The 27,194-nt window shown below is 36.4% G+C and overlaps 1 protein-coding gene across 3 annotated transcripts in view; it reads left to right on the plus strand.

The window, feature by feature from the left end:
* Nucleotides 1-24,854, plus strand: part of wap (DDB1 and CUL4 associated factor wap) — a 34,370-nt gene extending 9,516 nt beyond the window's left edge. For all 3 annotated transcript variants that reach the window (XM_071584122.1, XM_071584125.1, XM_071584123.1), the window contains exons 3-10: nucleotides 1,692-1,820; nucleotides 12,417-12,558; nucleotides 12,645-12,743; nucleotides 19,468-19,590; nucleotides 19,680-19,803; nucleotides 19,896-20,047; nucleotides 23,104-23,221; nucleotides 23,766-24,854. In XM_071584122.1, coding sequence (XP_071440223.1) covers nucleotides 1,714-1,820; nucleotides 12,417-12,558; nucleotides 12,645-12,743; nucleotides 19,468-19,590; nucleotides 19,680-19,803; nucleotides 19,896-20,047; nucleotides 23,104-23,221; nucleotides 23,766-23,941 — 1,041 coding nt within the window. In that variant the 5' untranslated portion in view covers nucleotides 1,692-1,713 and the 3' untranslated portion in view covers nucleotides 23,942-24,854. The remainder of the gene's footprint in view (nucleotides 1-1,691; nucleotides 1,821-12,416; nucleotides 12,559-12,644; nucleotides 12,744-19,467; nucleotides 19,591-19,679; nucleotides 19,804-19,895; nucleotides 20,048-23,103; nucleotides 23,222-23,765) is intronic.
* The last annotated feature ends 2,340 nt before the right edge of the window (nucleotides 24,855-27,194 follow it).

Genomic DNA, 27,194 nt, shown 5'->3' on the forward strand with positions numbered 1-27,194 from the left:
AAGGTTTATGTTGCTGGGCTTAGCAGCTCCAGGTTGTGGTAAATACATCTTCAGGCCTTTAAGACAATGAGCAAAAACACTGTAGCTGTATTCTGCTCAAATTCTTTTGGCAGATTGCCAGAGAGAATGAACTACAACAGCTGCAAAGTTGTAATTGGAACAAAAATGTTTAATCTTTGGCAAACCTTAAACCATCATCATCAAATAGCATTCCAGTTTAGGGCTCAAAGTCTGGGGCAATTAAAAATATTGGCTTTCAAGAGAAGGTTTTTGAGCTAAGTACGTAACCATCTCTTATTTGAGTCAAGGAGGCAGGTTGATTAAGGAGAAGTTTGTTTGATCTAGGAGGTGAAAAAAATCATGAGTTTAACTTCATGTGCAAAATATTTTATCTTAGTTTACTGCTTGTTCATGCAAATACTCGTGATTTTTTATGAATTCACCTCTTCATTCTCTCTCATGTTTGTTCAAATGTCATGCTAATGTCCTTGTGATTTTTTTCTCATGAGACATCTCTTTCTTAGTGTGGCTGCCCAATTAGACTTTGGCTTTGACTTAGACAGTCCTTTCACTCACATTATTTCTTTGTTCCCTGAGACCACCACCTGACTCAGTTGATGGCTGAGTGCATTGAAAAGGAACGTCGAGGTAGTGCCACTGTGAGGCCAGTTGGGAGGAGAGGAAAATTGGCTTGAATACTTGGGGCAAACTGTTAGGTTTCAAGGGTAGTGAACCTTTTCAAAAGTGTAGTGTAAACCCTGATGAGAAGCAGAGATTCAGTTTTGATATGTTCTTTAATTTGAGCTTCTAAGAATGTCAATAGTTATCTTTCTTAGTCTTTTCAGTACCAGTTATATTATAAGGCAAAAATGTGATTGGGTCGCATAAAAATATATTATATTCTCCCAAAATTATTATATGTGCCAGCTAGTGGTAATAATATATCAAGTTTACTTTGCTGTATTCTGTAATTTCTATCAAAGTGAAAACCAACATTTAAAGCAGTATAATTTAAGTCCTATTCATAAATATTGTAATGATTTTGTAAAAAATAGATTATTAGGTAGGGGACAAAAATCAGGTTGGAGTGAAAATGATTTCTTAGTTTCTAGACTAGTGTTAAACACAAGCTTTCTTCCCCCATATTTTCTTTCGAATTTAACTTACAAATATTTATTCAGGAGTAAATTATCCAGGAAAACATTTGGCAAAAAAATATTTGGAAATTTTAGTCTGGGGAATATTTGGGAAAATAATGTTGTGATTATTTTCTGGATAAAAGTTAGGGGTAAAACGTATCATGTGTCAATTGTGTCACTCTAAGAGTGTGTGACATCTGAAGATGTCACTAGTGCTATTCAAGCGTGCTACTAAACACACCCAAAGGAGTGGAAGCAATGAGTTATGTGTTTTACCTTATGGTTTTTATGATAAGTGGTGTATAGTAATTCATTAATGTAATTCAAATTGATAGTTTTAGTAGTTAACATTATAGTTCATATTCTCGAAATATTTCCTGCAATATTGCCTGTGTGCAGTTTTGGAAGTATGGAATGAAGTTGCCCTTTTACAGCCAATAGTTAACTATACCTATACTTAATATGTTGTAATAATGCTCCATTGTAAGTATAAATCTAATTCTGAATCCCTACAACCTCAAAAACTAATATTTCTGTTTATTTTATTTCCAGTGCGTTGTATAAATAAATAGAAATGGCTGTTCATGGTGCTCCTCCCAAGCGCAAAGAAATATACAAGTATGAAGCACCATGGCCATTGTACAGTATGAACTGGTCTGTCAGGCCAGACAAAAGGTTTCGGTGAGTATAAGACTTGTTCTAGTTACATGCATAATATTTCTAGTGGTAGACTCAATAATCTTATATTCCTATATATTTTATTGCTTTGTTTAAGAATAAGTGAAAGCTGGTGTCATAGAGTAAACTTTAAGTGAGTGTAATCATGAAACCAGTTTAATATTACTGAATTCTGTGATACCTGCCGTAAATAGGAATGAATATTGAATTGAATTGTGAATAGGAGTTGATATTGAGTGATGGCTTGAAAGAGTAAGGCTTGTTGAGGGCAGTGTGTGAAGAAATCCACTTTATTATGGTGGACTTCCCACTAAAATAAATAGGTATTTAATAATTAAATTTTTGGTTCATCTAGAAGCATGCGATAATGGGATTTTGGTGGTTTTTACAGATGTCACTTCCGAAAAGAAAACCGCTAATTTCACTCGAGTATTTGTGTAGAACTTCATTGATGCCTCGTTAAAGGAAAATTTTTGGTGTTCAAAATTCTTAGGACAGTTTTTGGAATAAGCAGTTCAGGATCTCATATTCAGAAAGCAAAGCATGAAATAATTTCTGGATTTTGGTTAGCCAACAAAAGAAATTGCAATATTTTATGACTCATTTTAATTCAAACGAATCTATTATAGTATCAATGTTATTAGGAAATTCTTTATAAAAATAACAGCTTTAATAGTTTCAACACTCTCCCAGTATTTATAACTTAAACCATTCAGTGGGGGTTTAGATACAGGTGCACCAGTGGTAATGCTTACAGTGCTCCCCTGCTTTTGGTGCATCTCTTGCATAGCACACTTGACATCTTCGTTGTTGTTTCTTTCCCATCTCCCCATCTACATACAGTTCATGCAAAAGAAAGTGAGAGAGAGGTTTCTTTGACAGCAGGGCTGAAAATGTGATATTTAAGCTACTTCCTAGCAAAGATTCAACAAGCTCCAGTCTAAAATCACTTTCTTTATCCCACTCTATATGTAGCAAAGTATATTACTGTTTATTAGCATCACTTGAAACATGTGGATCGACTGCTTCTGGTGCAATTTGAGCAATTAGTGCCCTCAAGTGTAATATGACAACAGTTGGTCACAATGGTGTTCACTTTTCAATGAACTTAATATACTCCTCTGCTGCCTCTGGTTTTCCCATTCCGGGATCCATGGTCGCTGCCAAGCTCAGAGGAGATCATTGTGGCATCCCTTTTTTTGCTTTCACACTGAAAAACACAAATTCCTTCTTCATAAAAACAGTCAAAAACTTCTTTTGTCTTCAGTTTTTCGCTAACAACCACTTTATGACTCTCCTTCTCGTTGCCTCATGGAGTCCCTGTTAAAAAAAGATTAATGTTTAGGGTAACCTTGAGGCAGTGACTCAGTTTTGTAGTACTATTTAGAAAAATACAGTGATCAGTATAATTCACATCATTTTGTAGTTACTAAACCACTTTATCTCCATGCCCACAACTTCCTGATTCCATGGTCTCGATAACCTATGGTTCATATGCGGACTATATTATATATGTACACTAATATACAATACTGTGATAATATATAACATAAAACTTAAAAGAAATGTTTTCCCTTGCCTATCTTACGATAAAAAACCAGTCATGATATTGATGAAATAAAATTGAAATGGTTTCCACAAATGCACAAGTATGCCGATAATTGCACCGGTACCACTTGCTGAAATTGTCCATGAGAGGCAATAAGGGATGGAAATACATTCTAAGTATTATGCAGAATTCAACTAAGTGCATTGAATGGAAGTGAAAACATAACTGTGGCAGGTTGCAATAGAACCAATGAGAAACAATAGGTTAGCCCAGTGCAATAGCCCAGTTACAATCCAAAAGAGTGGACTCAAGGCAATGACATTCAGGAATGGCTTCTGCACAGGTGTTGAGGAGCAGATGATGTCCTGGAATGTCATATGCATTGGGTGGGATGATGAGATTATTGCAAAATATAACTCATAAGTTGCAACAGTCAGTATATGACTCATCTTCTTGATTGGTAGAAGGTGTGTAGTTTTAATGAATATGTTATGCAAAGTTATTTTATTTTCTATTTCTTATTTATGCATCTACATCTGCATATGTCCCTCCACATGAAATACAACCTTGATATGGTGGAAGGGCTCGTGCATTCTGATGACCTGTAGAGCTTGCTTCTGATAGGGTCACCTATGCCAGATAGGTGGGAGGGTAGGAGCCAGATGAAAGATAGTCTGTGCAGCGTCTAATCCTCGGTGAGGTGGCTGCAAAGGCATCTGACCCCAGTGGGTCGACCATTATGTGATGGTGTCATGTGAAAAACACTCCTGAGGAAGGCAATGGGAAACCACCTCAATTATTTCTCCCGAGACTTACAGGATGGCTATTATAATGAAAATGAGTCCTAGCAGCTATGGGGCTTGGCTCAATCGGCCATGTGTCGTGCCCGGCAGCGGAAGAGGGAAGGCTTCCATAGTAGTCATCTCATAAAATCCTTGGAAAGCCAAAGATAAAGTGATGATGATGAGGACTAAAGTAGTTAGAATAGGGACTTGGAATGTTAGGATGATGTTGAAGGCAGGAAATCAAGAAAATAAGTATTGAGTGAGAGGGGAAATGCAGATGTTTTAGGGCTGTGCAAGGTTAGATGGAAGGATACTGGGAATTACGGGAGTGATAGTTACAGAGTAATATACAGCGGAGGGGAAAGGAGCCTGCGAGGAGTGGCAATGGTACTGAACAAAAAGGTAAAAACAGCATAGTGCAAATGACCAATTGAATATTATTAGTAAAAGCAAAAGCTGAATGAGCGAGCTTGGTCATCGTTCAGGTATACACGACACCAAGCAATTGCAGGGAGAAAGAAGTTGCCAGAATATACAGTCAGTGAGAGGACATCACTATGAGTGTTCCTGGGGGGAAATATCTGACAGTGTTGAGGGATTGGAATGCGAGGGTAGGCGAAGGAAGAGATGGTGATGAGGTAGGGGACTATGGTTTAATAATTAGAAATTATCACTGGGGGAGAGGGAAATAGAATTCTGCAGGAGAGGGATTAATAATAAAAAACACTTGAGTTAGACATCACAAAAGGCATAGCATAGAAAATGCTAGAGGATTCAGGAACATTTCAGTTAGACTTGACCATGGTTAGGCTCAGATTTAGGTCCAGTGTGCTCGAGTCGCAGTTCACCAGTTTTGGATGTGGACTCAAATCACAATTTAGTAGTGATTAAGTGTGGCGTCCAACTTAAAAAGAAAAAAAACAGGGAAGATGGTTGAGAAAATTGAATGGAGAAGCATTAACCAGAACGACAAAGTAAAAGTATCAACAGGTTGTGGAGAAAATCCTGAGTAAAGGAAGGGAGCTGGGTACTTTTGAGGAACATTGGAAACATATCAAAAGAGGGACATCGAAAACCATAAAAGAAACAATTGAAACTGTGATTAGGAAAAGAACAAGGAAGCCATGGCGTATGGAGAGATTATTGGAAGGATGGACGAGAGAAAGAAATGGAAGAGTGTAACCACAGAGTTGAGGAAAATAAAGTATAATGGGTTCAATAGTAAATTGAGGAGCAAAACAAATAGGATGAAAGAAGCATGGTGGAATACACATTGCAAGGGTATGGAAAGTTTGCTGAGAAAGGGTGAAATTGGTGCATTTATACTCGAAGGCGAGGACACTCGGGAAGTAAGAAGGGAAAGTGGTGCAAGCAATCAAAGATAAGGCAGGAAAATATTAATTGGAAAAGGAAGATTCAAGAGAGAGGGAAGGAATGTATAGAATTAAATTGTAAAGACAGTAGACCAGATAGGTTAGACTAAGAAAGAGAATATGACTTAGATAAGGATAGCTTAGGTCCAGGCTTACTTGATGGCAATATAGAAAGGGCATTGAGGGAATTGAACAGTGAGTGAAATTAAATCAGCAAAACAAAGGTTATGTGATGTGGTGAATAAGTTAAATATTAAAATAGAAGTTCACAAATAGACAAAGATAGGAAAACAAAAAAGGTAGTGCTGGGTGTGATGGGGGAGGTGAGGGGATTGTTGGGAGAACTCATAAAGAGGCAGGAATGATTCGGAATTATATATATTATATTGAATAGGCTGTCCATCCGAAGCCTACCTTGGCCAGGAGAATGCCAATATTAATCATTCTTATTTCTTGATATTAAGTTAAAAAATCGCAAGGCTGCAATGCCAATGCAATATTTGTAGCAAACATTATTTAAGTTTGGTTTTTCATATTTTGGAATTCCATTTATGTCGTCCAGAAATATATATTTCTCTTTACAAGAAGGTGCATTTGTTCAGCTTCAAAATATCATGGCTATTTCTCTTTGCCTTAGATTCTCAAAAGGTATGAAAACTCACGTCCTCCAAATGAAGAGGGATGGAGAGATTAAAATTTGTATATAATTATCAGATGGGATGGAGATACTTTAAAATTAATTTTGATGTATCCCTCTTAGGTCCCTGGGTTAAGCTTGAAAAATGGATCACCAATTTTTCTTCAAAGAATACACGTATGCTATTATAAAATTTAATTGCATTAATTTGCATTCCTTGATTTACAATTCAAATTAGATTTTGTTTTTGTTATTTTACCAAGTTATTACATAAGGGGAAAATTGTTGATGCAACACATTACTAAATTTGAAATATTAATTCTTAACACATCAAAGCCTCAGTCTCACTACACTTTTGCAAAGCAGTTGATTGAATTGTAGTTTTTATTTTTTTATGTTAGGAACGTAATTTGCTGTTGAGTGGGGCTTGGCATGTCCATGGAAGTTAGTTCTCTTCTGTATGAAATTTCACTGTCCTTTCAACCGACTTATACTTTTTTTTGCCACATTTTATTTACTTCTTCCACTCTACATACCTTCACTCTAATCAAATCACCTCCATTTCCCTTCCTCTTTCTGTGCTTATCTAAAGGGCTCCCTGTGATCATAGTTTCCAATAAATAAAAATTACTGGGGCTTGAAATAGTGTGGTGTTTTTCAAATAAAAAAGTTTGTATTTTAGAATGTTCTTAACAGTCTTCTACTATGTACGCACGTAAATTGCAACATTTGAGTGATCAGGGTCATTGGAACTTATCATTGTTATATGTCACTGCTTATTACAATGATTAGTGATTTGTAAACCATTATGTTTTCACCGAGTGCAGTTTTCTGAACATGCATACTAAAATATTATTCCAAATAATATTGCTTGAAATTAAAACAAGCTTGCCTGGTAAGGTTAATAAATATTTCCAATTTAGTAATGATATCTTAAAGTATCTGTCATAGTTATTCCATTTATGGTTTAAACTGCATTATGTATTAAAAATGATGGTTTAATTGGTGGTAAAAGTAGCTTGACTAATAATAGTGTGCAGTAGTCACAGAGGCTTATGTCCATTGAGTGTTCAGAGCATGTGTCATGGAAGGAGTGAGCTGCTTGGGAGGGGTAGGAAGGGACGAAGGGGAAGAGGGCAGAGAGGGTGACGAGAATAGTGAGTGCCTCAGTTAGTCAACCTGTTGTGCCAGGCAGTTGCAGGTCAAAGGTGGCATTGCAGGTTGGCAATGAAGTTGCATGTTTGGCATTACTGTAACAGTGGCACGCAATAACGACCCTCATTATTAGCCTGCAATTTTTCTCCATGATTTACCATTTACTTATAACTGAAGTTCCATGCCACGTGTGCATTTGACTTCACTCTTATCCACGGGCTATGAGATTCTACATTTTCGGCCCTAAAGTAACATTATTTGGTTATCTTCTGCTTAATTTTGAATTTTGATGGAGATGTACTCTACACGCACATCCTTTAGCCCCATCCAAAAGACAAATGGATCCCACACTACAATAAACCCCTCTTCAATTTTGCATACTTCCTTCTCTCCTTCATTTAGTCCAAAATGCCTATCCTTTCCCACCATCCTCTTCCTTCCATCTCTCCCCTCAATCATTCTTCAGCATTCCATCACCTACAAAATGCTCTGCATCCATCTTTCCTGCCCCCTTTGGATTTCTCTTAATGATCCGCTCTTCTCCCCCACCATAACTCCTACTTTAAGTTTTCCTTTCCATCCATTCTATTTTGCAATCATTCTTTGAACTCATATCTCAAAAGCCTCCAATCTATATCCATCCTGTTGCTTCAATGACCAATTTTCCATGCCTCACAATATGATGTTCCATGTCCAATTTTTCACTGATCTTTTCTAAAAATCTGTTATCAACCTCCCTGTCATCATCTCCCTCCTCCTAGAGGAAGCTTCTTTGCCAGACACAATTCTTCTCATGTCCCAACTACCGTCTTGGTCCAAAACAATGCCACGTTAGGAAAACTGCTCCACTTGTTCCAGTTTTTGTTCTCCCACTTCATAGTTTATCTCAGCCTTCCTCTCTCTCAAAAATTTAATGTGCATACTTAACTAATAACTAACTTACCATAAATTCTTGACTCTATGATCTAGCATTAAATTTTCAACCCACCTAATTTCTCAGGTGGTTCATGCTTCTCAGAAAAATGTGTTGCAATGCCCATATTTACCCAAAAATAGCTTTTAAAATCGACGGCCCTCCAAGTAATTCTTGTGGAGTCTGGTATTCTAATTTTATTGCTCTGTTTCAACTTGGGAAGCAGCACACTGTTCTGGCCTTGATTGGGTGACCAAGAGGCTAGGAGGGATGACTCACTGTTTGTCACATCTCCTTGAGGAGGGCTAGAGGTATCTGGGAGGTGAGCTCCCTCCGTTCAGCCTGTGGTGGGAACATTTGTGGCAGAATGGAATCATTCAAGAAATTTCTTGCTAATGATTCTTTGAGTGTCCCAAAACTGATTATGTGTAGCTTCTTTCGATAAGTGCTATAGGTCTAGCTTACTCGATACTTGCTTGTGGATCTAGATGGCGAATATTATAGGACGATCTGTAGATCATTGAGTGCAAATAACAACATTTAAGAGTTCATGCAATCCGCACTGACCAATGTACGTAGATTGTGTGAACACATCTCAGTCATTTCTCAACCTTTAACAATGAGTGAGTCTTTCATGGCTGAATTTACCTAATTCAGCTAAAAATGGATGTAATGTTTTGCTCAGTTCCAAAATGCTTATAAAAAGGCAGAAAACAATGAATAATGAAGTGTAGCAACACATTAACAATAAATATTGTCTCTACTGAGTAGTGTTGCTAATGTGGAACATATGAAGAAAAGCCACAGAAGAATGGATGGCTCTGTGTGAATAAGTGCAGCATTACCAAGTCCAAGGAAATGTTGAAGCGATGTGGAGAGCCATGAGAGATACTACTTGCATGAGCGCAGTGTGGTGAGCCTCTCTCCATCAATGGGATTATGTGGGTTCTTGCCCTTGGTGTTGTGGGTCACCTGTAACTCACAGAACTGCATTATGAAAGTAAATGTATTTACAGCTGGGTGTGTCTGGGTTCACAATTATCGGGTGTAAGTAAAATAAGCTCAATGATTTGCGAGTAACATTTACTTGAGTGCATAATACTTTCCATGAATAAACAAGAACATGAAATGGGCATCCATAACATGTGGTTATTGACTGACTAAACCCACTCGTCATGGCACAGTTAAGGCAGCCCACACAAAATATGTTGCAACACCCAACCGAGAGCAACAAACAAAGGTCACTGGATGTGCAAAGTCCGGCTTAATTCATGACTGACTCCTCGTGCTCCATTGGATCCTTTAATAAGACTTGGATGATTTTATTTGTCGAAACCCTTTGCTGGGTCAACGGAGTGAACAGGGCAGGTGGAATGGAAGAGAGATTGTTGAAGATATTGGCCAGGCTTCCTTCCTGCAGGATTATTCACTTTTTGCATCACCGAGTGACCCACCTTATGAATAACCAAACCAAAAGTTATTCCCTCTTTGGTCATAAAATATATTTTGTTTACCATGCTATTTCTGAGGCACAAAACTGTACAAACATCACGTTATGACCAATAAAAAATAAATGTTACCTCACTCGAGTTTCTATGGAGGAGATATTTGCCGAGCATGTTTGTGATGTATAATTATAAATTATTTGGTGTTTTTTGTTATTAAGAAAAGGTTGTGCAAGTTAGCTACAGGAAGGTGTGGATTGAATAATTTGGTCGGACACATTATATTGATCTTTAATTGTTTAAATATTACCGCCGCCAATGTTGTGTGGATAAGAATGTTGTTAATTAGCATTTAGTTATGCTGATTTTATTTAAATTGTTGCATTAGCTGTTTGCTAGTGTCTTTAGCATCACTTTCACTGGATGGCTCTCCAAAATATCTCTGTATTCAACATTGAATACTTTGAGCAGTTTTATGAAAGGGTATAGCAGTATCTAAAGTGATAATGGTATCCTTAAATATGTGTTGACATTGCACTGCTTTGGATGAGAGCTCAATGTGAAGGCACACATCATTGTACCTATTGGAAGAATTGTCCATTCGCTGTCTTTACTGATATTTTCCTAATGTCACGCCCCTGTTTATGAAGCAGATGAATGGGATGATCTGTTGATAACCTCGAAGATGATCATTGTATCTTATACTCTGTATGTGCAAGATAATGAGGTAGAAGAGACCCTGAAACATGAACTTGCAAAACCTACTTGTAAGTTTTAATGCTGAAGCAAATTAATTATTAAATGGTTAATGGCTCAATGCTAATGGATATTATGCAAGATCCAGGTGCATCAGAGTTTTCTTACTCATTTCATTATAGACAACATCAGCAATGGTTATGAACCAAGGTTTCAACTTCACCGCTTTGACACGATATTATTTGTGTTGCATTCACTCAAGGTCTTACAAGGAGTTACATGGCAAAGAAAGGATGGGTGGAGTGGAGTAAATTGAGAAGTTGGTTGAGGATAAATATTTCTCTCTCCAATTTCTCGGCCCTAGGGTTTGGGCTCCCTCTTTAAAAATGAAAGCTAGCAGTTCTATTATAAACCTGAGCCAACAAAATTATTGCACGGAAAATGTATACTCTACCCATGCTTTATGAAATTGTTTGATTTTTAAGATTTTAATGACAGGCATTTTCAATGCTGGCTTTACGTTGCTCCTGGTGAAGTGCCTAGTCAGTTATTTCATAGTTGCTGACATTAAAATAAATACAGGTGCAGCATGAATGTAGATCCATGAAGAAAACAGTGTGTTACTCTCATTGATTATTTATGACCAATGAGTTAAGAAGGAATGCAGTCAGTTTTGAATAATGCAAGGGTCTTGGAAACACTGTGGTTATTAAATGGTGAATTAACTAGAATACTGAAAGATGCAGCATCAGAATGCTTTAAGTAAAGAAGACAACAATCGCTATGCAATATTGTATCCTGTTGTTTAGTGTTTAATGTTTTGTAAAGAAAGCTTTAATGGAGTTCAGTTTGCCAATAGCTCCCAAGCCTAAAGCAAATTAGTCTAACCGCTGTGTTCCCTTAGTAAATAAAATGTCGGTATATATCTTAGGATATCCATGTATAAACCCTTCAAATGGAAAGGTAAATGATCAAGGGTGAATTTTGATGGCTGCTCAGCTTAAGCTAACCTATGAGAAAAACAATTGTTGTACTATTGATGCCATGTTGAAAGACCATTTGAATTGAGTTTATCGAAAAAGGAAGTGTAAAACTAAGATAATTAGATATTCTATCAGTGGCTTGAGGTTGAGGGGCTCAACTCATATTATGATTGAAATTACTTATATTCTGTAAGTCTTAAAATATTTTGGTAGATTATTTGAGCAGATTCATTCCGAGATAATCTAATTCCAAGGCAGGTTTTGGGTGGTCTAAATGAAATATGTTTTACGCATGGCATGTAATTCCTATTATTTTTCCTTACATTTTTTCCTCTTATGTTCTCTGTATTTTCCTTTGGTTGTCTACTGCTTAAAAAGCCAATTCTCTTTCCCATTTAAATGACTTTTTCCTTAAATGACCTACATTGTTATTCTTTTATCCCTCAATATTTCCTCTGCTCACAGTCCTACTGTCTGTCCTACCAATTAGCCATGGCCTATCTTCTCCGTCTGCATTTGAACACACTGCCATTAGTTCTTCTCAGAAGTCTGCTCTGTCAAAACTAGATTTTGAACCCATGCCTTGTTCAGCTCTAAAATATTTATTAGTATTTTCTTTATTATTAAATTGGGTATAATTTCCATATTAATATGTATTAGTGGTACACTGAATATTTCCACAATTCTCTGAATCCCCATGTTCCATCCCCCAAGCATGAGGTTCACTCAGCTGAGAGAATAACTTGTTATTTCTTGATTTGATTGTATAACTTTGTATACAATTATGGGTAATGGTGTTATTAATGGCTTTTTGGATGTTAAATAATCTCTGTTCAATTAATGCTCTCTAATTTTTGCCCTAGGGAAGAAATTATTTAATGTAAAAGGATGAAATCTTACTACAGTTTTCTACCAGTAAATATTTCTGAAAGATACTTTTCTCAGTATAAATATGGATAAGAAGGGTGAATTCAAATTTACTTTTGAGAGAGTGAAGTATATTCTATATAAGTTTTCTATGAAGTAATATTTGTATCACTAATGTATGCATTTAATATTTTAGGCTTGCCCTTGGAAGTTTTGTAGAAGAGTACAACAATAAAGTACAAATTGTTTCCCTCGATGAAGATACATCAGAGTTCAGTGCCAAAAGCACTTTTGATCATCCTTATCCAACTACTAAAATAATGTGGATTCCAGACAGTGTGAGTGGTATAGTGTAGTCAGCATTAATTATGTTGTTGGAAGAGCATCTGTTTGTGCTAAAACCAGTAAAATTCTCTCGCTACAGAAAGGTGTATTTCCTGACCTGTTAGCCACAAGTGGGGATTATTTAAGAGTGTGGAGAGCTGGTGAGCCAGATACAAGACTGGAGTGTGTTTTAAACAATGTGAGTTGACGTCTATGACTTAATTATTACTCAGTAAACCCTTATGAATGGCAAATTAAGGGCAAGTGTATGAAAGTAACTTAACCAGTGTATTGCACAAGACTTAAATATGTATAATATGTGAATCGATCAACAGCCCAGACGGGTATATTACAGACATGAGAAAGTGGTATGTAGTCACTGACTCACGGATGTCATAGCAGCTGCTTTAAGAAAGAAGTGAACACTGAGGTACGCTTCTATTCTGTTTCACTGAATGAAAAACAATTGTAATGTTCACATTTTCTCAAAAAACACCTGAAGAAGTAGCGGCAGGGAAGCTGCTTTGGTGGTATAAATTCATTTGTACTCCTCCTCTCACTTTTTTTTACATGAACAACAGATGTTTCATTTTACTATTTGGAGATGCCTGTTGGATGCATAGAAAAATTTCAAAAAATTCATTTTGCCTATGGGACCAATGTGAACAACTGAGTATTGCAGAAATTAAGTGCGGCAATGAGTCATCCACTGTTGTGTCCCACTAATTTGCTTTTAAGTGCTTTCATACAACTACAGCGGCACTTACAATGTTTTAACTGTTGCTTATAATTGTTAGTTTCTAGGTTAGTCTTGCAATCCTCGGTAGTGTATTGATTTGTGATTGACTCTGAAATGCTGAAGGGGAATGCCACTCATGTGTTGTATCTCACAATTATTAAACATTTCTCTGAACAATGACAGCGATATATTCTTGTGCCGCCTATGGAATATAGTGGGGTTCGTGTCATTTCTGTAAGTATTACTTGTCCTTTAGACCATGCATTTCTTATATTGTTTAATCTTTCTTTTAGGAATACATAGGAAATATTTTTTTTCTTTTATTATTATTTATATATAAATGCCCTCCCCATGGATTTCAGCTTTGGCCTGATGGAAGGGCTTGTGCATGCTGATGGCACTTAGCACTGGTGGGAGCAAAGATAATTTCGCCTGGTAGCGTTATGTGTGCCAGATAAGTCAAACGGTAGGGGCCAGACAAAAAATTATTTGCTCAATGTCTGTTCCTCAGTGAAGCGGCTTACAAAGGCATCTGACCCATGGGGGGTGCCTTTTGAGTGATTGCGTCACAGGAAAAATTTTGAGGAAGGCAATGGGAAACCTTCTCAATTGTTTATCTTGCAAAACAATTATGAACACATGTATAGAAATGAGTCCTGGCAACCATGAGACATGGCTCGCTAAGCCATGTCTCTTGCTCAGCAGTGGGAGAGGCAAAGCCTCCATAGTTGTCATCTCCTGAAATCCATTCAAAGCAAAATTGATAGCAACAGCAGTGAAGAAACAGTGAGAATGTTGACTTTGAATATTAGGTCCATGTTACGGACAGGGAAATTAAAAAATAGAAAACGAGAGACTGAGAGAGACACTATGGTAGGGCTTTGCTATGCGAGATGGAAAGACAGTGGGCATTATTAGAGACTTAATTATGGAGTAATCTACAATGGAATGGAAGGGAGCCAGCGAGGGATGGCAATGGTATTAAACCAAGAGGCAGGAAGAAGCATAGTATGTAGGCATAGAGCAGGAGTGATGGAATGTTATTTGCAAAAGTTAAGGGTTAGCCAATGATCCTGATAGCCATAAGGAGGAAGAAGTAGTGTTTACAATCAATTTGAGGAAATAATGGAGGTTCTATCTTGGAGGACACATTTATAGTTGTGTGGGATTGGAGTGGGGTGCAGGGCAAAGGCATAGATTTGAGTGAGGTAGAGGACTAAAGTTTAGGATGAAGAATTGACTGCTGGGAGATCGCAATCAGCAATAGGCAGATAGCAATAGAGTTTATTCTAGAAATGATTAAATCATAATGATCACTTGATCTAACACCACAGCAGACTTGGTTAAGTGTGGAAGATGCCCAAGAGCTCTGATATCAGTTACACTATAATATGGTTGGGCGTGCATTTAGGGATGGTATAATTAATTTTCACAGCTTCTCAGGAGTTGATGCAGATTCAGATCATAATTTAGTGCTAATCAAGTGTAACTTCAGATAAGGGGATAGAAGATGGAAGCCAGGTGAGGAAATGGAGTGTAGAAGCATTATCTGGGACGGAAAGGAAAGAGTACCAGCATACTGTTGATAAAATCATGGATAGGAAGGTAGGTATAATTGAAGAAAAATGGGAATACATCAAAACTGTAGTAATTGTAAATAGAAAAATGATAAGCATTTATGAGGAAGCTATTTGGCCAGAAGATATTGTCTGATTAGTGTTAGTTCTCATCACACAAAAGGGAAAGGTAGCCATATGCGAGGATTGTTGAAATATAAGTTTGATAAAATTTGTTGTCTCAGGCGTAACTTTGTGGAATTTGCATAACATATTGAAATGTAATGAAATAATTGACTTTGTAATTACAAAGTCAATTATTTCATTACATTTCAATATATAAGTTTGACTTTCGCAGCTGTGATAGTATGTACGATTGTCGATCGGAGGATGGAGAGGAGAGCAAATGATGAGATAAGGGAAGATCAGTTCAGGTTTAGGAAGTGGAGAGGCCCATGTAATGCCAAAGCAGTAATGAGGTCACTAATAGGATAAATAGAGTGGGAACAATCAGGATGTATTTGTTTATATCATAGATTTTGATAAGGCATTTGATGAAGGGTATAGGGTAAAATTATTAATGTATTACAGAATAGTATACGAGTAGATTTGAGTGGTAGGAGATTTAACCGGAACCTGTGCATGGCTCAGACTTCTTGGGCAAGAGTGGAGGATGGAGTGTTGGGATTGGCAGTGCTAGGTTGGGGATTGAGGCAGAGATGCCCACTAGGATATATCCAGAGGTAAGGGAGGCGTGGGAAGGGATGGAAGTGGGAGAGAAAGTAGGTTGGGAATCCATAAAATCAGTTAAATTTGCGCATGTTGAACCTTTTTTTAGCCAGTCAGCCGAGGTTCACGATTATTGATGAGTGCATTGGGAAATCAATGTGTAAGGTACGGAATGAAGATGTGTAGACAAAAGATAGGCAATGTTTAATTGGTGGTGAGAAACTGATACCAGTAGAAGAGTTCGCCTATCTACAAAGTGTTTTGGGCCAGATGGTCAAAGCAATAAGGATGTCAGAATAATTGTTTTAGGCAAAGAAATATTGAATAAGAATGTTAAGAAAAGATTCATAAACACTTTGATGTTAAACAGGGTTTTGTTGGGCGAGGAAATGTGATAATTCAAGATATGTAGATTGAAGGCATTAGAAATTTGTTTGAGAAGGATGAATAAGGTAAAATGAATGGAGAGGAAACCAAACAAAGATGTACCAGGCATGGTGGGAGGAGAGAGGGGATTGTTAGTGAAAGTCCAAAGGAGGAAGGAGAGGTGAATGCAGAGCATTTTAAATGGCAATGGGATTAAACTGTAATGCAGGGGAGAAGGCTAAGCGAGCAAGGAATGGGGAGGAAAAAGTTACGCATGTTGGACAGAGTGAAGGGTGGCTCATGTACAGAATTGAAGAAGAGTTTATTGTAGTGCGGGATCAGGTTGTCTTTTGATCAAGGCTAAGAAATTAAGGGGGTGTTACGTTTGTGTCCATCAAAAACCTGTCTTTAATGGCAAACCACCAAGATGAATAATAATAGATAAATTATTGAGTACATTTCTTGAGGTGTGAAATTTTGCCTTAAGGTTTCATTTAGGATGATCAAATTTTTATGCTTAACATGTTATACCTCTATAATTCATAATGCGTGTACATGCGTGAGTGATACAAATTCCACCCAGTTTAAATATTCATGATCAAAAATTGATAATGCTCTTATATGTTCCATTTTTGCTACATTGCTCAGCATTTATTTTGGGTTGTAAGTTCTCAAAATATTTTGAGAAAAATGTACTTCCAACTCATTTGTGCTTTCCTAGAATAAGTTTCTTTTAGTTTATCTTAGTTTTAAAATGTTCAATCTTTTGCCGGGGCAAAAATTAGAAAGAAATTTATTACTGAACTGCCAATGGCAACCCCAAGTGGGGCAGCACATATTTCCCTATCTGCTAACCCTTTCAGCCCTCCTGCTGTGCAATATTTGTGTGTGGAAAGTACTGACTCTGCCATCACCTACTGTTTCTGAAGAAGCCTCGGATGCCAAGAAATTGGTCGGTAATGGTGCCTTAAGAAACATGCTCATTTTATTTTACACGGCTATTGGTATATTTATTTTGCAATGTGCCAAGTTTATTTGCAAGAAGCCCTAACATTTGTGGCATTTAGAAGTTTTTTTATGAAGGGCAAGAAATTTCATATGCATATTTCAACCTTGAAAATCCTTGTTTCTATTACTTTGGTATCTCCTATCGGAAGAAATGAGTCAAGAAATATCTGCAATGGCAATTAGCCTGTTGACACAATGTTATATTTGCTAAGGATAGAGTGGATTACATGGATTTCTCTGCCTCTTTTGATCAGCATTGAAAGTCAGCTTTCTGTTGATAGAGCAGGTTGATATCCTGTGCATTATGACAGCATGGAGGTAGGCAGATATTATGAAGAAAGAAATGATGCAGAGGAAAAAAGCATGTTCTCACAATACTCAAAAGTAAAGATTACGGGCTATCCCAAACATGCCTTTGTCACCATTCACCATTGCTCTAAACCAAGTGGTATACACAATGATTTTACACTGTTTACACTGACTGGAATGATATGGGTATGGACCAGAGAATTGACCATCTTAGCGTAAAAAATGACAGCTGAAGGTCCTATTTGCCCTATCCCTGATGAGCTACTCCTGAAATTATCCATGGAATTATATTTGAAAATCGGTACCTTTTACTATAATTATCGTAGGTCCCAAATGTGTGTAGAAATTGAAATGCATCTATGGAATAAAATGCTGTGGAAAATTATACATTAATTGTATTAACTTGCATTATTTGGTTGCATAAATGCATATATCTATTTTAGGAAATGGAGCTCAAATATGAAAATATGCTTGGCATTATGTATGGCTTATATATGTTGAGGGTGTATGGTGAAAATATCTGAACTACTGGCTCCTAAACATGCATGAGCACCAATAATATCATAGATAGTGGAATTTTGATGCTATGATATGCTTCCTACAAAATTTCTTGTCGTGCTGAATTCTCATGATTACCAATGGTGATTTAACCATCACATATTTGCTAATTCTTATGACATTTCTCAATCACAATTTCACATCCTGCATCAGGAGTACCAAAATAGAAATATAGACCCGTTTCAATATTTAGGCATTGCTCTCTCTCAGGTCCCCTCCTGGGTAAAACACATGTCCGATGCATGGATGAGCTCACGAAAATTAAAAAGAGAAATTAGAGACGTATTGGGGAAATTAGATTAAAATTAATGGTAATTCTTTATGGTGTACTGTCATCATTTGAGATTTGAGCCGACCTCAACAAAATTTTCAAACAGTTCCCAATTCAGCATATTTTGCATCCTCAAAATAGTTAGTAAATTTACGCATGAAGAAGATGTGGCGCAAGAAGAAAAGGACATTATTGACATTGGCAATTAATCTGCCCTTTATCCATCGGTATAATCTAAATATCATTAAGGTATAGAAAGGTTATCAGAATGTATTAACTTTAAGTAATCAGTAAGAAGACAAACTAGATGTATTCAGTTTGTTCTACATTGATGGTATGTAGAATTAACAACTACATAATTGTGAAATATTGGAAAATAGCCTAATTTCTCGAAAAACATCCCTAAAGGCAGCATTTTGACCTTCAGAAGTTTGTCTGTATCTAATGTGCCAAATGAAACCCCTCAAGTAACTTTTGTATCAACGGTTGATGCAATTCCATCCCAGATTCATAATAATAAAGGTTCAGAATATCTAAGCAAAGTGTAATACCCTGAATAGTAAACACTCCAAGTATTAATGATGCTTGAAAAGGACGTTGTCTTAGAAAATGCATTCCTAAACACTTCATTATAAGGTTTCAATACCTGAAGAAAATTAGCTTGGCTCACAGAATCAATATGCAAACCTGCTTATCCAAATGACATGATTAATAACAGAGCTTAATCTGTACCAGTGTATTGGACAAATACCAGGCTTCGTTACTGGTAGTCCTTGATTTGTCTGAGCAATTGAAACATTTTAAGCCTAAACCAACAAATATAATGTCATTCATTGAAATAAATCCTGCTAGAGTAACTAAGTAGATGCATCACTTATCAAAACTTGTATTCAAAGAGCAAAAGTTTTTTTTTTTTTTAATATTTAATGTAGTGTGTTCTAGGGATTGTGTTAAGCATCATAATTAGTGTCAGAGCAGTATTTAGGGTAGAACAGGAGAGGGCAAGTGACACAATCAAATTAATTATCACCAAGAACTGTAATCTTAGGTCCCACATGTATGTCATTCATATGTTGCAGAACATATATCAATGTAATAACATTGGAAAAATTATTATGGTTTGCTAATATTTACCAGAAAAAATGTAAAAGTAATCTTTATTGCCTAAAATGAGAAATCTATTGGGATTGCAGGAAAATCATTCTTTTGAAGGAAGTAGTGTAATAGTGTTGGAAATATTTTTCTACAAAAATTGTGATGTAACCACACCTTATAATCAATTTTACCCAACCTCCCTTTGTTTTTCAGCATTTTTCATTTTGGACAAGATATATAATATTCTCTAATTTTGTGGAGTATTGATTATAGGCTTTTCCTTCTCTTTTAGAATAAAAATTCTGACTTCTGTGCCCCATTGACTTCGTTCGATTGGAATGAAGTTGATCCAAATTTGATTGGTACCTCAAGTATTGACACGACTTGTACAATATGGGGTTTGGAGACTGGGCAGGTGAGTGGTTGACTTTCATTGAGCTTAATCAAGTGCTGCCATGTTGCCTAAAATTTGGTGGATAATAATCATTTCTCTCTTCTGTTTAGGCATTAGGTCGAGTTAATTTAGTCACAGGCCATGTCAAAACACAGCTCATTGCCCATGATAAGGAAGTTTATGACATTGCGTTTAGTCGAGCGGGGGGAGGTAGAGACATGTTTGCATCTGTTGGTGAGTATATGGAAGCGTGATGCTTCTTGCTGATGTGTTCTTGTTTTTTAAGGAAATCTCATTGCAAGAAAATTATAATAATTACTTTGTAGGTGCTGATGGATCTGTTCGGATGTTTGATCTGCGACATTTGGAACATTCCACAATAATTTATGAAGATCCACAGCATACTCCATTGCTTCGGCTAGCGTGGAATAAACAAGACCCTAATTATTTAGCTACTGTTGCTATGGATGCATGTGAAGTATGTATTGAATTTGTTGCATTGCCATTTTATATCTTTTTAATATTTTTTTCCTTATTGGTACTTGAGTAAGTGGAATGCTGGGTAATATTTAAGGAAATGAATAGGTTTTCCGATGAACTAATGTTTGGTAATCACTGGAGCCATCAAAGAAGGGCCACACTTGCTCTGTTTTAAGGCATGTTGTTTGAAATGTTAGCATACAATTCCTTAATTACAAAAAGTTTGAAGAAGTGTCAGTTTAGTTTGAGGAATGTTTGATCATTCACGGCCCTATAATAACTTTATGTGAACTGAAGTATTTCAACGATCGTGATGGCAAGCAAGTTAAAAGTTGCAGTTATTATAGATTTTGAAATTTTCTCATCTGATCAGAAAGTATATTGGTGGTAGTTGTTTTTAGGAGGATGATGATAACATTGGTAGATAGTGGCTTTCCTTTTTCATGACACTCATGTGGCTTTAAATTAAATTAATTTGAGGTCAATTTGTTTACCCCCTTGTATTTTCCAATTGAGTATTATACATCCCTTTTTATAGTTTCATAATGATATTATTTGATCAACTATTATCAGGCATTGCATTTTAGGTAATATAAAATAATTTTATATCATTAAGGTCACCATTATTACACTGACTGAAGTATCATACAGGGTCAGTCCCAAATATAAGTAGAATAAATCCAAAGAAAACAGTTTATTGCAGATCAAAATACGAATTACTAAATTTCTTCAAAATACTTATCACCCTTGTGCATTGAGACAAGGATGCCAGTCTCGTTAAGCTTCCTGGGAGGCATTGAAGGGAACCATGTTCTGGCACCTCCTCACAACATCAATGACATTTCCCAGCCTTCCAAAATGGTTGACTTTCAAGCTCCTTTTTATCCTTGGGGAAAAAAAGAAATCTGGCAGTTGTTGTAAATGCATAGATTAGTGAGCCCTTCTGGCTGTGACTATGTTTTCCATTTAGAAATTTGTGGACTAATTAAACTCATCAAGACAGCCATGAAAAAGAATTCTTTCATTTGTGAATCCAAACTGTTTGTTGGGTTTATCGTTTTATTATGATAAAATAGTGTTCTTTACCGGAATGCCTGGGCCTTTACCTTTATCTGAGGGATAAATCTCTAAACCAGAATAGATGGTAAATACTGCTATGGGATGTTCAATAATATTTCTAACGACATACCTTTAGTCACGCCTTTTCTCTAGTCTTCAATGACATGCTGGAAGCCATTTAATGATTGGTACTCTATTAGCTACTTCTTGTGGTGATGAAAACATTTTCTGCCATGGTGTTTCTTCACAATAGGATGTAAATCCCTTGGGGCTATAAACGCATAAAATGCAATTCCTTATTGAGATTCTGGTTCTACTAAAGGCCCTTTATTTATGGTATAAATTATCGATATTGGAGTGTCTCTAGGATTCATTTTCTCAGTGAACGCTCTAATGCTACTAAATATGCACCTTCTCAATGCTGTCAGGCTCTGCATGGAAAGTGTCACTTCTGATATGGATTCCTGTTGAAATATTTTGTTCTGTGAATGGGTTCTTGGAAAAAATTCATTGTTTACCCCCATATTTCAGGGAATCTGTTGGTGTTGTTGTGTATAAAACATCTTTTAACATTACATTTGTTTGTTGCATCAGAATCACAATGATATCCTTCACTTTTGAAGGCATGAAAGTTCTTTGTTTATCCTTACAAACCTGTTTGTTATTTTGTCAATTAGTAGAAGAATGGTGTTTTTAAGTTGAGCCATTCTAGATTAATAGTTGGTCCAAGTTGCCAGCAGATAAGAATGATTTCTCACTAGGGAAAAAGGTTGAGATGGGAGGCTACCAAAGTCACATACTGTTCTATCCTGGAGGCTTAACTGTTGCATTAAAAGGATTCATTACCATAGGTTGATTTTTCAGGAATATTTTGGTTATTTAAGGATTATCTTTCAATTATATTGTTCATGAAAAATTTGCCCTTCAATTCAAATTACCAAATTGATAATGGTCAGGCAATGCAATTCCTCATGCTCTAGGGGTTAATGCAAGGTTGAGTTCTACTCTTACCCATTAAGCCACTCATCAGATTAGTTGTAATGGTTAGTAGTATATACCAAATCTGTATCGCAAGTAGAATTGAACTAACTGAAATTGGAAAAGAGGAATTTAAGTTTGAAGTGCTTATCTTTTATTTATACTGTTTGCTGAGCAGCTTTTCGAAAGTAGATTTAAGTGTCCATCAAGGAAAATCTTCAAAATGAGCTTTGTCAAAAGTTAAAGTGAGTTATCATTGAAGGTTGCCATAAAAATTATATTGATTCCCTAAGAGTTAGAATTTTGTGAAGAGTCTTGATTCATGACATCTTTCCTTATGCTTGATGTCAGAATGAATTTTAGATCTTTTCGGTGAGTCACACATTTAAAGTTAACTCTGCTTTTGCTTGCTCTGAATTGTAGCTAACAAAGGCCCAGGTGAGCTTAGATATGTGAATCGCAGTATTGGCCGTAGTAAATCACTTGGTGGCGTCACAACTGATGACTTGTATTCGTAGTACCAAGTTCAAAATATCTGTTGAGTTAGGAAATGTGAAAGAAACTTGTGATTTCCCAATATATTTGGGCATTTTCAACAGAGAAATGAACTTGTGAAAGGCTTCATTCTTGTCTTGGGAGTTTCCATTGCATAAGCTGTTTAGGTGACAGCAGTTTCACTTCTGGTTCTGGAGGTAATTGCAGAAGCTTTCAGAAAAACTTAAGAGCTTTGAATGCAAACCATTAATTTCAAATATTGGTTGCTTGATCAACATATTTCAGTGGGTATTGTGAAAAAACTTGAAAGACCTCTGTCGATACAAGTGAGAGGAAATGGAAAAGAACTAAAATACCATTTTAGTTCTTAGATTTTCTTTCATTGCTTAAAGTCATTACACATTCTTTGCTACAAATAATGTTGCATCCTGAACCGGAAAATTATTGTTTCCTTCTTACTATATTCATTTTGATGGAGGTTGAGCTGTGAAATATTACATTAACTCGACATTTTGTTTTTAGGTTATCATCCTTGATGTTCGGGTTCCTTGCACACCAGTAGCACGGCTGAACAATCACAGAGCCTGTGTCAATGGAATTGCATGGGCTCCACATTCGTCCTGCCATATCTGCACTGCAGGTTGGTTTCCACTCTATTCAAATCTGTCAATGCCAATTTTTATTCTTGTATCTTTAATCCTTTGGTTTTATGAAGTTGTTGATAATTACTGTTTGTGATACTTCGTTGCGCATAATGTGAATTTGAGAAACATCTGACTTCATGAATAAGTCACAGAGCTACTTAGGAAGGACATCATTTTTGTCACTTGCTCTTATGCATCTAATTCATAATTCTCGATAAATATAGTATAATCATAGACCATCAAGTTATGGCTCAATAACACCATCAGAAGAAAAAAAAATCAGTGATTATGGTTTGAATTATGTAAAAATTGAATTGTACTCGGTCTTTGAAAAAAAATAAAAAATGAGCTCATGATTTATGGGGATTTGGATGCAATTTTTGAAAATTTGCTCCTAATTGGGGGAAGTCTTGATTTAAACTCCTATATCTTAAGTTTCCAGGATGGTCTCTTGAGGAATGGGAAGTAATACCCCTTTCCAGTGAAAGATCATCACTTTAATGCTGGGCTGAATAAAATGAAATGCCTTGATGGTTTCAGGAGATGACCACCAAGCTCTTATATGGGACATTCAGCAAATGCCTAGAGCCATTGAAGATCCGATCCTTGCATACACTGCAGCGGAGGGGGAGATTAACCAGATCCAATGGGGAGCCACTCAGCCTGATTGGATTGCCATTTGCTACAATAAGGCTCTAGAAATTTTGCGGGTGTAAAGTAGTTGATGGAAAGGGAGAGGACAATTTTTTAATGGTGGACAAAGGATTGATAATGAAGTAGAATACTGAAGTAACAAATATTGTTGTGTTGGAAGCAACCTGTAGTTTTTTTGGGTTGCTTAGAGGAGGGTTTAATCTGCTGTAAAAGAAGGGTTTAATGGTATGATGTAATTGTGGTTGGCTATTAGTATGTAAGAATGTACGTTTGTGGAGTGCTGATTTAAATTGGATGAATTTGTTCCATGACTTACTGCCAAACTTCCTGCTTTAAAAGGAAACAATTTTAACATAAGAGACATAATGGTGTATTTGTTCACCATGTTTGTGCACTATTCCTTACCTGTGAGACTTATACTGTCCGATTTAAGGACATTACACATATTTTTGGGACTTATGTCAAGTGGTGCAATTATGAAACCAGTTTTAATGGATTTGAGTAAAAAGTCTGTGTTACAAGCTTATTTGGGGAGTGTATTGAATTCTCAATACACAGTCAATATTTTTGTCACATTTCTTTTTACTAAGAATCCTTTCAGATTTCATATGGCCAGAAAGGTTTTCGTATTTTATGGAGAAATTTTAAGTTATTACGTTTAAATCACTAGACTTTGATGTGTTCTGTGAACATAATTAAAACTTTCCCAGTATATGACTCCATGAATGAATACATGTATTGTAAGTTTAGAAGTATTGCTTAACAAGCTTGCAAAGTATTTTATAAGCGGTGATTTTGTTAACTCTTGTATAATGGTAAAGAAGTAGATTTTGTGGATGTAGTGTTTGTTCATTTTCATGCACTTTAAGTGTTTGATCAATATAAAATTATATATATAAATTCAGAAATTGGATTAATTTTATTTGTTGTTTTTTTTTTGAATATTCCTATTTTTGTTAAAATTTAAGTATCTCATTCTGTCAAAAATGTTATTCTACAAAAATTAAATACAATTGGACTCCCTTATCCCTGAATTTAGTGGTACAGATACCTGCCTAAAAGAACCTTATATTTTTTATGATTAATTCTATTTCATATTCATCAGTCATTCATGGTGTTGGATGCATTAACATGGTCCTGTTCAACATGAAATAGGCCTCGTAGCTAAGTATTTATTTTTGTTGTGATGCTTTCATTTGAAAAGGGCTGGGACATGCAAACTAGTGACATTAATAATAATGCCAAGGTTACTTAAAATATTTCTTAGTGAATAAGTTCTCTGGCATATAATTATTTTACCAGATTGTTTAATGCCATGAATTAGTAACTTAAGGAAAACATTTAGGGCCAAAATTATCTCAATAAGCAACATTCCAACTTATTTTTTCATGTTGTCAGCCCTGATTAATTTGTTATCCAGTGCATCCTAGTTAAAACACATAGGAGTTGGATGAAGTGAGTGTGCATCCAATTTTAAAAGTTGGATGTTTTCATGCATTATTTCTTTGAAGTCCAATTTCTTAACTAAAGTCAATTATTATATAGTGGTAACTGTTATCTTTTTGTGCTGTTTCTGCGTTTTGGTTACATTGCAAAAAAACTGAAAAACCAAATTGGCAATTATCTAGAAAATGCAAAGGAAAATCTTTAACACCGATAATACTAAGTTTGAATGAATTAATCAAGTTGGATTCTTTTTATAATTGGACCCAATTTCTCCACAAATTTCATTCATTCACCTCAATAGCCTCACTACTTTCACCAAAAACTATATATTATTATTATTAGGTAATCTACCGGTTAAGGTAAGTTTTTGGATGGACATAATTACTAATTAAATAATTTGTGACCCCTCGCAAAACATAACATCCTACTATACATCAGGTCCTTCTTCAGCTCCGAGTACTTTCTTCCTCCCTTCATCCTGTCCAACATCCCTATCCTGTTCCTTCCCTTTCCTCGTTTGCCTAACATTCTCCCCTCAATTACAGTCTTCAACATCCCACTGCCGGCCAATACCCCCTTCATCCACTTTTCCTGCCTCCAAAGGATTTCTCCCAACAAACCCCTCTCTTCGCCCACCATACCATGTACTTCCTCATTTGTTTTCTTCTCTGTCCATTTCACCTTCTCCATTCTTCTACACACCCACATTTCAAAAGCCTCCAGTCTACGTCTATCCTCCTGCTTCAATGACCACGTTTCCGCACCATACATAGCTACGCTCCATATCAAAGTTTTTAAGAGTATTTTCTTAACATCCTTACTCATAGTCCCTGACATCAACTCTCTCCTTGTGGCAGCCTCTTTGCCTAGCGCAATTCTTCTCCTTACGTCCCTACTACTTTGACCATGTTGGTCCAAAACACTTCCGAGATACGTAAACTGTTCTACCTGCTGTAGTTTTTGCCCTCCTATTTTAATGTTAAGCTTAGCCTTTTTCTTTCTAGAAAATCTTAGTTTTATTAATATTGATTCTCATCCCATACCTGTTGCATTGAATTTCCAATTCACTCAGCAATGCTTGCAACCCCTCGGCTGACTGACAAACTAAAGCTTGGTCATCAGCAAACCTAACTGATTTTACGAATTCCGAAACCACTTTCATTCCTACCTCCAGTTCTTCCCATACCTCTTTAATCATTTCCTCTTTATACAGGTTGAACAGCAACGGTGATAATAGGCAACCCTGCCTTACACCTCTTCCTAACACTGCCCATCCGGACTCCCCGTTCCTCACTCGCACCTGAGCAGTCTGAGACATGTACAGGTTGCGGATTAGCCTACTATCCCTCCAATCCATTCCTATTTTCTGCAATATACTCATTATTTTTTCCCAATTCACTCTATCAAACGCTTTTTCGAAATCTACAAGACAGGCAAATACCTCCTGGTTGTGTTCTATATTCCTCTCGATTAATGATCTCATTACTGCAATGGCATCACGCGTACCTCTCCCCTTCCTAAACCCAAACTGATCATCCCCTAAGTAATCATTTGCCCTACTCCCAATTCTTTTGTTTATGATCGTTAGAACAACTTTAGCGGCGTGGGATATTAAACTTATTGTCATGTAGTCCTCACATGATGTAGCCTTTACCTTTTTTGAAATAGGAACTAAAACTGATCTCTCAAAGTCTTCCAGCCAGATTCCTTCCACATAAATACTACGAATCAGCCCATATAGCCTCTTCTTCTCTCATTTTCTTAAACATTTCAATAGTTCCACGGGAATGTTAACCACCCCCACGGCCTTATTTAGTTTCATCTCCCTTAATACCCTTTCTATCTCATTGTCTAGTATGCCTGGACCTA

This window comes from Hetaerina americana, unplaced genomic scaffold, assembly GCF_022747635.1.
Source record: "Hetaerina americana unplaced genomic scaffold, ioHetAmer1.1.p SCAF_16, whole genome shotgun sequence".
NCBI lineage: Eukaryota > Metazoa > Arthropoda > Insecta > Odonata > Calopterygidae > Hetaerina > Hetaerina americana.